At 39.3% G+C, this 16,101-nt stretch overlaps 1 protein-coding gene across 1 annotated transcript in view; it reads right to left on the bottom strand.

Annotated features, from left to right (window-relative positions):
- Positions 1–16,101, bottom strand: part of LOC113151381 (protein unc-13 homolog B-like) — a 127,471-nt gene that overhangs the window by 32,927 nt on the left and 78,443 nt on the right. The window contains exons 12-22 of the mRNA XM_026344353.1: positions 15,222–15,271; positions 15,017–15,092; positions 14,141–14,146; positions 11,542–11,616; positions 9,072–9,291; positions 8,306–8,533; positions 4,757–4,898; positions 4,126–4,295; positions 3,775–3,890; positions 3,297–3,460; positions 812–962 (exon numbers count right to left, since the gene is read on the bottom strand). Of these exons, the coding sequence (XP_026200138.1) occupies positions 812–962; positions 3,297–3,460; positions 3,775–3,890; positions 4,126–4,295; positions 4,757–4,898; positions 8,306–8,533; positions 9,072–9,291; positions 11,542–11,616; positions 14,141–14,146; positions 15,017–15,092; positions 15,222–15,271 (1,398 nt within the window). The remainder of the gene's footprint in view (positions 1–811; positions 963–3,296; positions 3,461–3,774; positions 3,891–4,125; positions 4,296–4,756; positions 4,899–8,305; positions 8,534–9,071; positions 9,292–11,541; positions 11,617–14,140; positions 14,147–15,016; positions 15,093–15,221; positions 15,272–16,101) is intronic.

Below are 16,101 nucleotides of genomic sequence, written 5' to 3' on the forward strand. Positions count from 1 at the left end.
TGTCAGTAAAAGCACATTTTCTGGTCAATCTTTGGCACAAAACCTCTATTTTGACCGGGACAATTGTGTTGCACCACTGGTCACGTCAGAGCCATTAAAAATAAATGCGTGCTCTTTTTAACGCTTCTTTTTTTCCAGATCATCAGAATCAAATTTGAGAAATCTCTTGAGACTGACAAATGATGATGTGGAAAAAGAGATTGTTGGCGTCTTCTACTTCAAGCTAGCATTCAGCCCTTCAGTGCATGTCAGGTTTTGAACTCACACCACAACTGACATGTTCCAATTGTTGTTTCCCCACATTATGTAATATATTTAGCACTAGCTGCTGTATAACAGGAGCTTTATTGTTGCACTGCCATTGAGACACATTAAAATATATATATGGGTGGCTACAGGGCTGAAACAATATGAAAAATGCTGCAGTATAATTTATTTATTTTGGCCTTAAATCATTTTAATTGTGGGCAAAACTGGGGCAAAATCTGTTTTATTAATGTCTCTATCAAGTGCTTGGAATTGAAGAAACACATGAGCCTGAGGAGCGGTCAGTCTGGTAATTCATTGTTGGTTTTAGTGTCTGTATGGGGATTGTTGAAAATGGACGACGTTAACCTTTAAGGCGAATGCTTCTCTGGGGATTTGGTGCTCAGGATTGATACCATCTTGTTTTAAATTCCAAATCAGTTGCTAACGTTTGCCAAAGCTGTGATGTGAAGCAAAACGAACATACTGACTAGTAAGACTGAGTTGGAAAGATGAGATGAGATGTTTATCTGTGTTTATTTTATTTCTACTGGTGGTCACTTACCCCGAAGTTGGAGGCTGCAAATCTGGCCGGAGCAGAGACGTTAGTGGAGGCGGTGGGGTGGGCGTAGAAGGCATTGATGTTGGCGAGCAGCGTGCTCATCACTGCCGGGACCCCTGACAGCATGTACTTAGAGGACAGGCAGGAGAAATGGCTGAGGAGGGAAGGTAAAGAAGGATGATTAGAGTAGTAAGTAGTAACAAGAAGAACAACAGAAGTAGGTGAGCGTCAGAAAAATCAGGACGGATATGAAGAAGGGTGGAGGGAAGTAGAATGAAACAGGTGGAGACAGAAGGAAGGTGGGTTGAGAGGAAGACATAAAGGGGCCAGAGAGAGATCAGAGGGAGGATGAAATAAATTACATAGAAGGAGGATGCAGGATTGTTTGGATGGAGGGAGGAAGGAAATGATTGAGCATAATGGATGTGAGAGAGAGAGAGAGAGAGAGAGGGAGAAGAAAGATAGAGCAGTGGGAGGGAAACAGCAACAAGGACCTGTATCTATTTTTCTCCATCTGTCTATAATATTTAAGACAAATCATTGTCTTAAATATTAACTCCACTGTGGCAGGTACAGAAAACTACAGAGTCAGGAAGGTGTGAGCATGCAGGTGTGATTTCTGCAGTGAAAATTACACAGTGTTAGCGAGTTAGCAGAGCAGCAGCTGTGTCAGCCCTCTGCCCGTCTGTGTCTGCACCAACACACACTCACTGTAGCGACACTCGCAAAACTAAAGACAACGGGTTTAAAGGTGTTAAAATATGCCTTGCAGTTACTAGTATTATTGTGTGATGCACGAGTGCGATCCAAGCTGCATCAGCTTGTGTGGACAGCTGCGCTGATTAAAATAGAAACAGTCTTTCCTGCTGCACGAGTGTGAGATGGTTGACGCCTGTGTAGACACGCTGGTATGATGGGATGTGGAATCATGCTCAACTTGGAGAAACCCTTGTGTGTCATCCGTGTCACTGGAGGGAGCTTTTTAAAATCCGACACATGACTCTGGTGATGTCAGCTGGGTTTCTTGGCTTGAATTACTAATTATACAGTAGGTACAGTGAGTTATTAACTGGAAGTTACAGTTACTTTAACTCTACTATATTTATTTTGCTGCTTTAATTACTAGTAAATTTGAGATTGTTGTGCTGATGGGGTGCTGCTTCTGTTTATTTAGGTAAAAGACCCTCACTACTTCAATCTTCTTTACCATAATTTTCATCTTTGATGGTTTACGGTGTGTAACAAATGAGCACATTTCTAAATTCAACAGTTTCAAATAGTTTTCTTAGTCGGATATTTGTGCTTTAAGCAACTTTTACAGCATGTACTCTGCACCTTGAAGTAGTACTTTTACTTATAGTGGAGTGTTTTTAGGCAAGTACTTGTACTTTTGATTGACTATTGAATTTGTGTACTCCTGCTATCACTGGCAGTATAGGAGGTGTAGAGGCTACTGTAATGAATTAATTAATCATCACATATTCATTAATTAAGTTTGTTTCCTCCAGACTTTTAACCTGTCCTGATCTGCTTGACTCGTTTTTTAGCAAGTGATGCGTTTGAGAGCTGCTTAAGCTGGAAACACACAACACTGTCTTAAACAGCAGTAAACATATAGAGTCATAGACAAACTGTTTCCCTAAAGCCAGGTAAACGTCAACAATTTAAGAAATAACACAATATTTAATTAGGATTAAACATCTATAGTATGATTAACTTTACAAATTAACACAGGTGATTAATTTAAAAGCACAAGTTTTCATTCGAGAGCTAAAATATTTGACAGGCTCCATAAAAACAAACAAAAAACAGTTTGCTCAAGTGAAAGAGCCAAAATGTAGCTGAAGTTCAGCTTTCAGTGAGTCGTGAGACATATTTAATGGCTACGGTGCGTCTGTGTATTTCAACCACCATTTTCATTTGGCTGCGTTATTGATGGGCTCATATTTCCATTTGCACTAGGAACAAAGTCTGAGGCATTTCTGCTTACAACTCCAATTTACTCAATGCTTCCCAGTATGATTATTTTATGTGACTGTGCTCCTTCTTCCAGCACTAAAAACAAACACACAGCACTTCTCTGTCCCTTTAAGGTCAAATTACAAAATTGGTAATGTAATTAAACCTGTGTGTGTGTGTGCATGTGTGGACTCTTTCTCTCCATCTGCCTACAACGATCAATCAAACAGCTGGGAGATCTCTGAGGTGACAGGTCATCTTTTCTCATTAAAGAAGATAATCTGATTTTCATGCTGTTTATAGTTCATGACAGGCCTGCCCACCTCTCATCCCGTCAACACATGCACACACACACACAGTTCTACAAATACAAACACTCATTTGAAGCATTTTCTGATTGGATTTAGTCACACATGCACACAATCTCCTGATGTTGTAGCCTGTTGAATGAACAGTGAGTGTGGAGTGAATGCAATTGAGTTCAGTCTATACACAAATATTCGTTTGCAGATAAAAACACTTGGCTTACGTCATGGCCTGGTAAATAGACTCGATGCCATAGCGCATGGCAAACTCGTCCACGATTTCCTGTTGCACTTCGTCAAAGTAAACCTTCCACGCGTCGTCTCCCTGAGCAGCCGGGATCTTCACCACGCCGCCTCCCTCCACGTCCGTCGAGAAGTGGAACATGTTCTAAACAGAGAAATTTGAGCAAACGCATATTAACATTATACAAAGACGTAGACAGCAGAGTTGAATTGTGTTATTCACAGAAACCTCCTAACAGGTGCATACATAATAATAGGTGATCTATTTACCAAAATATGCACCTTTACTTCTATACACAGTATAATAAACACACAGTACTGTGTCACTGTTGGAAGTAAGTACTACATTTTGATCCCTTTCTTTTTTCATCAACACTTTAACATATTTATCTGTTTGTGCTTTCACATGTATCTGTGTTGTGATACAACCACAGCCAGTGTACTGTGTATGTGTGTTACCTCATGAAGACAGGTGTACTGCACATGGTAGGGCGCCACCTTTTCCTCTCCCTCGATCTCCACGCTGATCTGAAGACGGATGGCACCAGACACTGCTGACTTGTCTGTTCTCTTCTCTGTAAGAGACACACACACACACACACACACACACACTCATCTCTCAGAGTTCAACTTAGGTTCAACTGTGAATATAAGATAACAGTTTAACCAGGGAGGACTCCAACTGCTGCTTAGCTAATGAGCAAAGTCACACAAATGCAGAAAAGCTAATTATACACTCATCTACTTTAAAATATACACTCAGGTTTCTCATATTGCCATGTCTCAGCGTACAAACAGTACTGTACATACCTAGGTTGTACCATACGTCCATCTCTCCACTCAGCGTTCGGACCTCAATAATGCTCTGACCCAAGAAGTCATCGGACTCCCTCTTCAGACGCTGCTTCACCCGCGACTTAATATCATCGTCTTCGTCCCAAACACGCAGCTTAATGCGATCTGAGGAGTTGTGGCACTCGCTGTGGAGACAGGTTAGGGTGTTATTTTGATAAATGGAACAAGTAACAAATTAACATAGGTTTGGTAATCACCATAAGGGATTTATAAAATGTGATGTGTGGTTGGAGAATAATCTACCAAACAATATATAGTAGTTAAAATTCACGCTCACTTGAATAAAAATAATAAGTAAAACATGTACAATTAGTGCTTTTACTCTTGACCATGTTACATTATCTGTATGCATTTTTTCTACTTTTACATGAAGGCCAGGAGAGCGAGGAAGATGTCAGTCTCTCTCACAGTGCTCCTCGGACAGGTGCTCAAATCGGCCAAAATAACTGATATTAGCTGTTCAGGTTAATCAGTGTGCAAGGCCTTTAGGTAAAGGATCTGAGCATCTTGATGCAAGCTGCAGTGACAGACCTGCGACTTCAAGCTGAGCTTTACAAACAGGTAGAAACTAACAAGCTGAACTCACAAGCTGAATTTTTCCTCCCAGACTGGGTTCAGGTTGCCGTAGATGGTCTTTGTTCTCTTCTTGGTTTTGCCAACTTGGATGGTGACGTATGGATCACTGGAGCCCGTTCTGTCCTTGGCCTGGAGACCCTGTGCGCTGACGACTGACAAACAAACACACAAACACACAAACACAGAATGACAATGAAAATTGCATAATAACAACAAACACCTACTCTCCACCATCATCTTTCTGTCTCATTCACACACACATACACACACACCAAAACACGAGATATCACCCACTCAGTTATGCAAAGCTTCGTAACACAACGCTCATGACTCACAAGCAGATGTTGAGTAACAACATTTTTTACAAACTGACTCAAACGAGAATTGTAATCAGATGTTTTTTTTTTTTGTTCTGTGCAACAAGTAGTAAAAGACAACACTGAAGAACGTGGAGCTGTGTCATTGTCCATCTTCCAACAGTTTGGATTATAAAAGGCGTCACAGAGTTGAATTTCTGATTGTGTTCTCCATATTGTTTGTGAACCAACTCAAGATAACAAATTGACAAATTAAATAAGAAGCTGTGACACTTCGGCTCAAACATCGCCAACATTAAAAATGTGTTTGCTTTGAAGCCTGTCTGTCTGACTTCGCTGTATCCAAGTGACAGAAAACTGCTTTGATAGCTTGAGATTAAAGGCTTATGAATTAAACCTGGAGACATTTCTTGCAGATGGAAGGTCAACGGGTACGAAGGATGCTGTTTGACTGAAGGATAACTTTATTCCACAGCCAATTTAATCCAGGTGAGAAGGAAAGAGAGAGATTTGCAACAGATACTCATGAGTGCTGCTATTTATAGCTGCAGACCTTCAGCTGTAGCCTGAAGACAAAGAAATACATCAACATGTCTGCACCTTTTCTAAAACCTATTTGAAGAAAATAGACTAGTTTAACACACAGGCCAAAGAGCAAAATGTTACAGTCTTCAACTGAGGTAGAACACACGGGATGCATAGAAGGAATAGTCAGCAGCCAAAATAAGACAGGGACTGAATGTGATAAAACCGCTGCTGCACCGAAGTAGAGATGTGTGATAACAATGGGAAACAGGATGCTCTGAGGTACCCTGATGATGACAATCAAAATGTGTGTGGGTTTGCTTAGAAAAGTAGCAACGTGAGTGTTGTGATGTGCACAGTAAGTCACTGGAGTGTGTTAACAAGGTGACTGATTTAACACCAGGAACAAGGCAATAGAATAGAATAGTTAGATATTTTTGGAAGAACTATTTTTGTTCTGGCCTTCTAGTAGAAAGTTAGATGGAGTATTGATATCATACAGTCCTGATTAGCATAGCACAGGCCAGAGACAGGAAAATAACTAGTTTAACTCTGCTCAACAATAACAAAGCATCTCACTAATGTTAATTAGCTTTCTTTTTCCTGCATTTAAAATCTGTAAACCACTGTGTGGAACAGTTTGAGTAAAGTGACAGTAAATCTGGGAGTGCTCAAACACCGCAATGGAGGATGACACTAAACAAATTGTATTGGACTCCATTCATCAATGTCAGTATCGGGATTTGTCAGCATCAGGACAACAACAGTCTGGTGAATCTGAGCTGTGCTTTCGGAGCTTAAGCACAAATTAGCTCATACTAGCTCATGCTCTCATTTCCAGCTGGTACTACAAACAGGAAAAGATGTAGTCTGAAACACATCCACTATTTCAGCTAATTGGTGCTGATAATCCACATCAGTCCCTTTAATGTCTTTGCAATGAGTTAATTTAGTGTCTGTGACTGATACATCTCATATGTGCTAAGTGGAGTTTTGAATATTAATTAGCTGAGATATTCCCTAATGAAATCAGTGGATGCTTCAAAGAGCACTCTGTGGAGGATCTCCTGTCATTCCATCCAAGTTCAATCACAACTTGGCTTATACACACAGCTGAGTTTACACTGAAAGTTTGTCTGAATGTATTTCAGATTGATTTAGACAAAATAAAAAAGAAAAAGTATGAAAAAGTAAAAATATGAGGAGCAATTCAAACGACATATTAATCATTTTTATAGCCACACTGAAGGAGACTCAACTTTTAAAGCCTTATGGTCCGAACCCATTCTGAAACTCTTTTATCTTTAAGCTACAATAGACATATTGAATCTGACTAATCTCTGAAAACCATTTCACTACTTATTGAAAAGTCCCAAACAGTTTGTGGTCTGACTTCGATCGGCAGAAAGTGAGTGAAGACGAAAAGCACCTGGTCGTGAATGAATGTCAAGTGGCATCTGAATGCACGTCCCTGTATCTCCTCCTTTAACAGAAGTCATCGCTGGTGATTGGGGAGACAAGATGTGATGGCTGCCATGGCAACGCTGCTGCCACTATACAGTGTGATGCGTCTGGTTGCTTTGGTAACACCTGATGATGTTTGGCAAAGGGCGGAGGAGAGATGCGAACGCCTGTCTGTTCAAGTTAGTGAAGCTTGCAGATTGTTAAAACAGTCTGAAGTCTCTGTTCAGTTCAGGACGGACTGTTAGAGAAAAGAGGAAACTTTCACGAATGTGGGATAGATGGATTATTTTTAGGAATTTCTTATCGTGGGAAACCTGACACACCGCGGCTCGGTGACACTCACTCACTTCACAATTCACAGAGCTGCAGCATTTCACAGCTGTCGATGACAACTGCTCTGTGTTCTTCAGAGTTTCTCGAGGCCACTTGAGTTTTACTGTGTAGCTTTTCCTGAACCATCCTCGGATTTTACTGCACAACCAGCTCTCACTTTCTGCAGCTCCCCACTGCCATCAAAATAAATGATCGACTTCAGAAGACCACTATATAAGAACAAGACAGATTTCTCACTGACTTAAAAAATAAAAACAAATAGCTGAGAATTTACCAAACCAGCACCAGAGGATCTGATGCATCTCACTTATCGAACACACTATTTTATACTGAGATATTCATGCGTCAGCAGTCTCAGCAAAGAGGCAGAAACCAAGGGTGAGAAAAGAAGAAGACCACGTAACCTTGAGTTCGCTCTGCACGTTGATATGAGTATTATACACATTGTACAAGTGTGAGACAGATACACACAGTATCTTGTTACTACAAGCCCTGTGGACACTGTTAAGTTGATGGAGACTAGAGAAGAGAGAAATTTGAAACAAGACAAAGGAAAGGCAGGTTTCCTGTCATTCCCCTTCAACATTTCCAAGGATTGTCTCTTTATTTTAGTGAAAATGTAATGATCTTCTATTTTTTCTACTTCCAACGAGGTTTCTCAAAACGAAAAGTGAGTTTGTTTTTGTGCTGCTTTGTGTTGTTTGCTTTCAATTGCTAGAAGAATAAAGAGAACAGTTCTCAAACTGATGATAGAAAGCAGGTAAACAGAGAAGGACAAACTACTCCTGTGTAAAACACGAATGCAGTACAGTACATGCCAAACCCTGCTGTCATATAAAGACATTTACAGTTCAAATATAATGGAAATATTCCCTACAGCATATGCGACGGTAAAAATTTTCTAAATTCACTGGACGTACCGTTGATGGTGATTTTGGCCGACCACTTGGATGTGCCGTCCAGGACGCTCTGCTTGATGCTCTTCATGTGCTGAGCGTGCACCATCTTGGAGATGTCGAACACCTTCCGGATCTCCTCAAAGATCTCCGGCTTGTTCCTTTCACGGATCTTCATCCTGTCCTTCATAGCCATGATGATGTGCTGTGTCCGGTCTTCCGCCCCAGTCTTGGAGCTCTTCTCAGCCGCCCCTGAAGATGGCGGGGTGTGGAGGGAACGGAAGAGCAGGGGGCATGAGGAGTTACAGAAGTTAAAACAGAGAAGTTCACTCTAATTAAGACTGTTTATGTGAGAAGATGCATGTTTCCTTCACATAAAAACAGTGGATCTTGTGCAGTGGGTTTATGTACTAATCAGAAGAATCAGAAGTTTAGTGCAAAATAGAACTGCATTAAAAACTGATTTGTGCACAGACGAAGGTTTTTTATTTTTTTATGAATGAACTCTGGTTGAATGTACCCCAGCCCCTCGCCTTTCCCTTTTTTGACTTTGGTTGAGCTCTCTCATGTGTAAAGATGAAACAGAATATTTCCTCTTTGGAAAACTTTCATCTGCCATAAGAAATAATTGATTAAGGAGGAATAATGAATACAACAAAACAAAAACTTATATGAAGGACGAAATCCATAAAGAGGCTCCTTAAAAACAAACTCTAAGACAACCACTGTGACAAAATGCCATGTTTCCTTGTGTAATTCAGTTTTCAGGTAGTTTAAGGATTCTACTCACTCTGCAGACAGTCGGCGTTCAGCAGCTCTTGACATTTCTCGTGCACTTTAACCCCGCACTCAGCACAGCGCATACCTTGCCGGGCAATGCCCCACAAAAGGCCCTCGCACTCATAGCAGTAGGTGGGCGTGGTGGCGGTCCAGACCTCAAAGTTGTGTGGCGTGGTGCAGGAGATGGGGTAGATCAGAGCCTGCAGGGTCTTTTTGTACACATGGGTTTTCTGTTGAAGATGAATGGTACAGTAGAGTCACATAGAAGGCAGGAGAGGGGGCCAGTAAGGAAAAATACACAACAATACTAATCAGTTAGTATCTATACAGGCTACACAGCAGTTCTTCTTACATAAGCAGATTATGTGGGACATTCAAGAATTGTCTGGGACATGAATTTGAATCATTTCAAGATGGCATCGAGAAAAATAAAAGACAAATTTGATTATTTTCATGTATGACAGTGCTTTTTTTTTAAAATAATGCTTGGCTTCTCTTCTGATGAACTAAATTCTGTTGTCGTCCTGTGTAGGAGGAGTTGTGGGTGGAGGTGAACACATCTCCACAAGATGAGCGGACACTTTGACTAGAAGCCCAGTTTGATTTGGTAAACATAGAATTTACATACGGGGCATGTGAGTCATTAGCCTTCCTCTTCTTTTTATGATTATTATCATAGCGACAATGGTGGAACACTGGTATTAATAGTAATAAAAACTATATTTTTATAATAAAAACAGTGTTGGTTATTTGCTGTGATCCACTGCTTTTACCTAATATTTGTTCTGTAATATCTGCCTCTGATTTCATTCTGTCTTGTTCTGTTTGTTGATCTGACCTCTTCTGATTCAATCATTTATAGATCTTATTTTACTTTTGTGTCCTGTGCTTTTCAGTGCTCATTGACTTCCCCCGTCACTATAAATCATCCTGCTGTTTAAACAACTCTTTATAGAAAATAATATTCCCACTATGGCATCTCCCTTTTTTTTATTTTCATTGTTATTAGGAATAAAAAATTTTGGACAAATAGAAAACAAACTTTACTGTTGGCATCATTTCACAGACGTTTTTGCTTTTTCACAGGTTGTCAACTTGAGAATATCTGCAAAGCGTCTGTGTTTATGAGCAAGCACAAACTGTCCATTTTGGTACATATGCTACTTCCATCTGTCAGTATTCTAATAATGGAACAGCTACTGCACATATACACAATTTAATACTCTTCTGTATTCTCTATGTGCAACACCGTCTGTAAATCTGATAAGGTTGGTACATGTACAGGCTCTGGATGTATTTCTATATGTATGTTGACACAATATATGGTTTTACTTTAAGTAAGTATTTTTTGCTCATCTATAGTAAGAGGAGTATTTATTTATTTCTTTTTCTGGCGTGTTTTTCTGGTGATAATTCACTTTTTTATTATTTTTTTAACAGAAAAAACTATGCACGCTGTCAACTCTGTCTGCAATCATCTGCAGAGCCCAGGCTGTGCCCATGACCTGCATTTAATATACAGCTGCACTCAAAATGATTAAACCCCCACAGCAAATTTCTATAGACATTGCCAAAGTTTCAGCTTCCTCACAGACGGCACAGTGTTTGACCGAGGATGTGCTGATTCTGTCTGAATCCATCTTGCCTTCCACATGTTGCAAGAGTCTTGTTGGTGTTTTGCACTCAGTTGAGGGTTTTTCTGCCCTGTGCCACCTCTGAATCTGTTTGCAACCCTTGTTAGCTTTCTTCCTCTGCCACATCCAGGTAGTGTAGCCACTGTTTGTTTAACTTTGAACTGACACACTTCAGCTTCAAACGGTGTCTCTAGGAACATTCACCACCTTTGCTTTTTTGACATGGCTATATTTCTATGTAATGTAATTAAACATGACATTAAATCCTATCTAGCTAGATAAGATATTAGACGTGCTTGATCTCAACAACACCTGATGCAACTATGCAAATTGGTTATTATTATTCAGGGGGTTGAATGATTTTGAGTCTGTAGTAAGCAGCTGCAGGTTTGTACATTTTCACAATACACAAAAAAGTTTGAATGCATTACATTCTTTATCCACCTGAATATTTAATGTTTCATCTGATATTATATAACCACCATAATAACTTAACAGATGAGTGTAGGAAAGGCACAAAATAAACAATAATAAACCAATCTGAAAGCTGATGCTGTTCTGCTACTGGCTCCATTAAAACCTGAAGCCATGGGAGGCTGCCTCAGCAAATTCAGAACCTACAGTTTATTGGATCTCCAACAAACACATTAACGATACGGATGGAGAATAATGACAGCAGGTGTACACTTGACAAGGAAAATGTGAGCCAGTGTGTGTGAGTTTTTGACTGTAAATGCGAGTTTAGGTTAGTCTGGATCCCTATTAGCTGGCATCGAGGTGACAGCAAGTCTTCCTGCAGATATGTATGTGTGTGAGTATGTGGAGCAGGTGTATTCGGCCACTCACAAGCTCCTCGTCTTTCAGGGAGGTCCGTGTGGCCAGTGTGTGGGCAAGTCCGGCTTTCCTGGACTGTATCATAGACTGGAAAGCAGAAAAAGAGAAATGAGACATCAATGATGAAATGTCACAGAGGAAAAAAGTCTCCAAACAAACAAGGTGAAAAGTTTTTCAGTTAATTAATCAATACTGTGTGTGATGTTGGGCTCTTTCAACTTTGTAGGTCATGAAGTCTTGAAACTGCTCACAAACACTTTAAGTCTCCTTCTGTCTTTGAACACACTTTTTGAAATAAGCCACACATCTCTCTGTTGTTCCCTCCTTGAGGACCAACGCTGACACACAAGTGTCACCGAATTCTAATTATGGCTGTTTCAAGCCTGTTGTTTTCGTCCCATTTCGGATTCGTTCATAGACTTTCTCTCACAAACACCTTTAAATCTTCAAACCAAATTGCTCTAAATTGGATGGAATAGTGCATATCGCCTACACTACACAGAGTTAGATGAGAAGATTGATACCACTCTCACATTTGACTATTAAATATGGAAAATACATCATGTTATCAATAATATCTGTAAAGCTGTGTCTGCGGAGAGTGTCGGTCTGGATTTGCTGAAGCGTGATGACAGGATTTAGACAGCCTCACTCGATCCAATAGCAGCTAATAAATACCAGTCGGACACATGGTTATCAACTGTTCTTTTCGTGTCACCTCTGCCTCATGATGATGATTCAACAGTGAAAACTAAAAGCCTGAGTGAAAACTGCCACCATGCCTCTGTTGTTTGTTGAAGCGTGTCACCTCATCAACTGCTGAAGATCTTTGAAGCTGTCATTCACCTGAGAAATGTCCTTGAAAAAGATGCACAGCTTTTATTTATATATTTTTTTTACAGACCGTCTCTGCTCACGGTATCTCACTGACACACACTGTCAGTTATCACTGAGTTAAACCCATTCCTGCCATACTACATATCTATTTCTGTAAAAAAAATAAAATAAAAAGTGCCATCAGGATTTTTTGAACATCAAATTTTGTACAACTACAAAAATCATCATGTTGAAATGTAAATTACGGAGCGAGTATTTATATCCACTGCAACTTGGGTTCCACTGTTACAGCTTCTTACTCTACAAAAGAATGTCTGGATGATTAAGAAAATCACCAACTTCGATGTAACATCCTAATAAACACGTTGGTCCAGCTCTCAGGATAAGATAAAAACATTCAAGTTATGTTTTAGTGGACACAGATCTGGTGTTGATGAGCCAGAAATGACTGCAGATCAAAAATACTGTTGATTTGCAGACTGTTCCTGCAACTAAATGCAAATGTGATTCTGTTTTTGTAGAGAACACAATCATATATTAATTATGTTGTGATGCAATATATTGGAATGAATGAAATTAATTAGGGAAAGTGTGTTGCAAGGAGCAGGTTAGATAGATGGAGGGCCTATAATCTGCAGGACTGACCCAATTTCAAGTCCACAGTCCTGTGTGAAGTTGGGTTTAGGCAAGACCAAGAAACTAGGCAAGAAATTAGGCAAGAAACTTCTAAAAGAGTTAAATGGAAAGTGCTTAATCTCTTTATGTCATTAGGAAATGTTATATTTGAGCACTTTTAAATATTGACTCAACGTCAAGCTTCTCTGTCTGCATTTAGAAAAATACAAGACCACATAATGACACTTAATATCACCTGAGGAAGCTGCTAATCAATACTGGATAAGGACGCCATACTTATTCGCTGATGTACACAAAAGTGCAACAGCTACTACTCCAAACCACATCTGTTCAGTGTTGCAGAGGTTTTCTTTCTACCTTAATCAAGACCCTACTGATATTTCAATTTATTTTTTATCTTGATTTTGCATCTCTTCATCTGTCTCCTGTCTGTTTTCCCTTCTCTTCATGATTCATATAAACCAATCCAGTGAAGTTAATGATGTTAGACTAGAGCCTTTAAATCTCTTCAAACCTCGCGAGTGCTTTTGCACTTGAACTCTTATTGAATGTGTGACCTTCGTTCTGAAGGATTCAGTCCAAATCAAAAGAGACAAGTCTCTTAGATCTTACCAAGTGAATATTCACAGCTCTAACCACTCAGGTGACAGAGAGCAGCCAGAGGATATAAGTCCCATAACTACTTCAAAGTAAATGTGAGAGTCAAAGGAGAGAGACACGATTTACCACAACATTTATCTGCAAGTTGGTTTCGAGGGGAAGGTGTATAATTTTAGAAAGTGAAGGTGTTGACTTCCTGAATCACAGCAAGACAAACGTTAATTAAAAAACTCGTAGCTAAAACACCATTCAGAGAAACAGCCTCTCGCTCTGAAAGCATCAATCGGCTGAGGGAAAGCTGAAAGCATTCACAAGAAGAAATTGATTTTCCTGTGTGTTAGAACATTTTGAAATACAGGTGAACAATAACTGGTATTTGTATGTGTGCGTGTGTGTGAATGTGCAAAATTTCTGTAAATGCATATAAGAAAACTTCAGAGAGAGCCGATCGAAATGCTTTGGTAACATCTCAGCAATTGGAGAGTGTGAAACAAAGCCCATCAAACAAATGGTAAAACACAGCATCTCTTTTACTCACCATAGCCTGAGGGCAGATGAAGAGAGGGAGACAACATGTGCATGGAAAGAAACCAAGAGAAAAGAAAAGGTTAGAGACAAACAAACAGACTCCCCTCTGAGAGGATCAGCAGCTTTCACCTTGAATCCAGCTATTTGGCACTTGCAAACAATTTATAAACACAGCAGGAGCCGCCATAGAAGTCCTCCGTCATGTATTTATCTTGTATTTAGCCTCTCACTAATCATTTGTGAAGGGTCAAATTAGCCATTTTGCTAACATGACTATTCTCTGCTTCTTCCACATTGTTTTTGTTCACATTTGGTAAAAATATTATCAATTAACGAGGTAAACTGACTACAAATATGTTTGGAGTTAAACAGCATTCACTTCGAACCTGACAGGTAGCTCATTTATTATTCTTAGAAATAAGAATTTCATGTGTCATGTTCTAAGATTTTCTTTATTGTGTTTCATGCATTCATTCTATGTATCAGTGTTGACATGACTCCAAAAGTTTGGGCACACATAGAAAAGAACCATTTTTTGAAAAGAAAAGCTAATTTTATTACATCTAATTGATCATAAATACAGTGTTTTTACTCAGATGTAAATTAATTATCATGCAAACATTAGTACTGTATTCCAATTGCATGTTATGTTTGCTAATGCAGGTTTATTCATTTAATAACTGATCATTAGAAAATCCCTTTGCAATGATGGTAACAGTTCAAGACCTTCTTTTCAGGAAAAACATCATTCCCGTGTGACTCCGCTTATCAGTACTGACCATGTTTTTAATTTAGTAAATGTTCAAGTAATTTAAAAAAAGTCAAGGCTCAGTGTAGGTCGAAAATTAAAATGTTAAAAGTAAAGCATTTAGTGAAGCCTGCTCACCAGTTCACTAACAAGGGGAATGGGTCTCCTCTTGCGCAGGTCTGGCATGCTGTCGATGCCAAATGGCGTGTTTGCCCTGTAAACACACACATGAGCAAATACAATTCAAATGCACGGATGAATATTTAAATAAAGAAAATCCAAATGCAAACACTGCAATCACAATTTCTGGTTCTCGCACACACACACTAAAGTATTCACTCACCCAGGCTTGGCCCATGGGTGCTTGCTGTGGTCACCATCCTGATCTCGGCTCTGAAACAGAATGTCAATCGTTGCACATTTAGTCATCTGAGGCTGACAGCCTTCACTGGTTTCATGACACTGGAGCATGCACATGCACAAGCAACAGAGAAACAAGAAAGTGAGAAGAGGAAACAAGAGTAAAATCACTGGGACTGGGTTGGTTGAGTTTCAGTCCTACATGCCAAAGAGAGAATTTCAATCAGTTATATTGCGCCTGTACATATATGAGCATCATAAATCTACTTCCACCTTGTAAAATAAGAACCTATCAAGACACAATTGAGTGTTTTATGTCCCACAGCTTTTAAAGAAAATACCACAGTGACAGTAAAATTACATCAATATTATTGACCTATTTCTGTAAAGCATTTTCAAATATATGAAACAAAAAACATGTTTATTAGGGCTCAGAGAAATTGACAATGTCCTTCAACCTAAAGCTATTTCATTAGCTTTGAATAACAAAAGAGGCAGAAGAAGAATGGACAGAAAACAATATAAATACAACAGGAAAATGAAATAAAGAAAAACAATGACATGAGAAAATGTCCAAAGAATATACAGTGATCATACACAATGTTTTTTAGTATGTCGTGTTAATAATGTTATTGCATACGAAACCACAAAAGAAGTAACCTGATCTCCATCTTGACATCCATCTGTAAAACAGGATAGAAAATCAGTCATGGACTAGTTTGACTCATCAAGAGAAATGACAAGACACATCCTGGATTATTAATTTTATTAGAAATGCTTGGCTAATGTTAAAAGCAGCACTGCAGCTGCGTTTTCAAATAGATGGGGTCTGAGGTCATAAATGTTTCATTAACATGTATAAT

This window comes from Anabas testudineus, chromosome 9 (assembly GCF_900324465.2).
Source record: "Anabas testudineus chromosome 9, fAnaTes1.2, whole genome shotgun sequence".
NCBI classification, from domain to species: domain Eukaryota; kingdom Metazoa; phylum Chordata; class Actinopteri; order Anabantiformes; family Anabantidae; genus Anabas; species Anabas testudineus.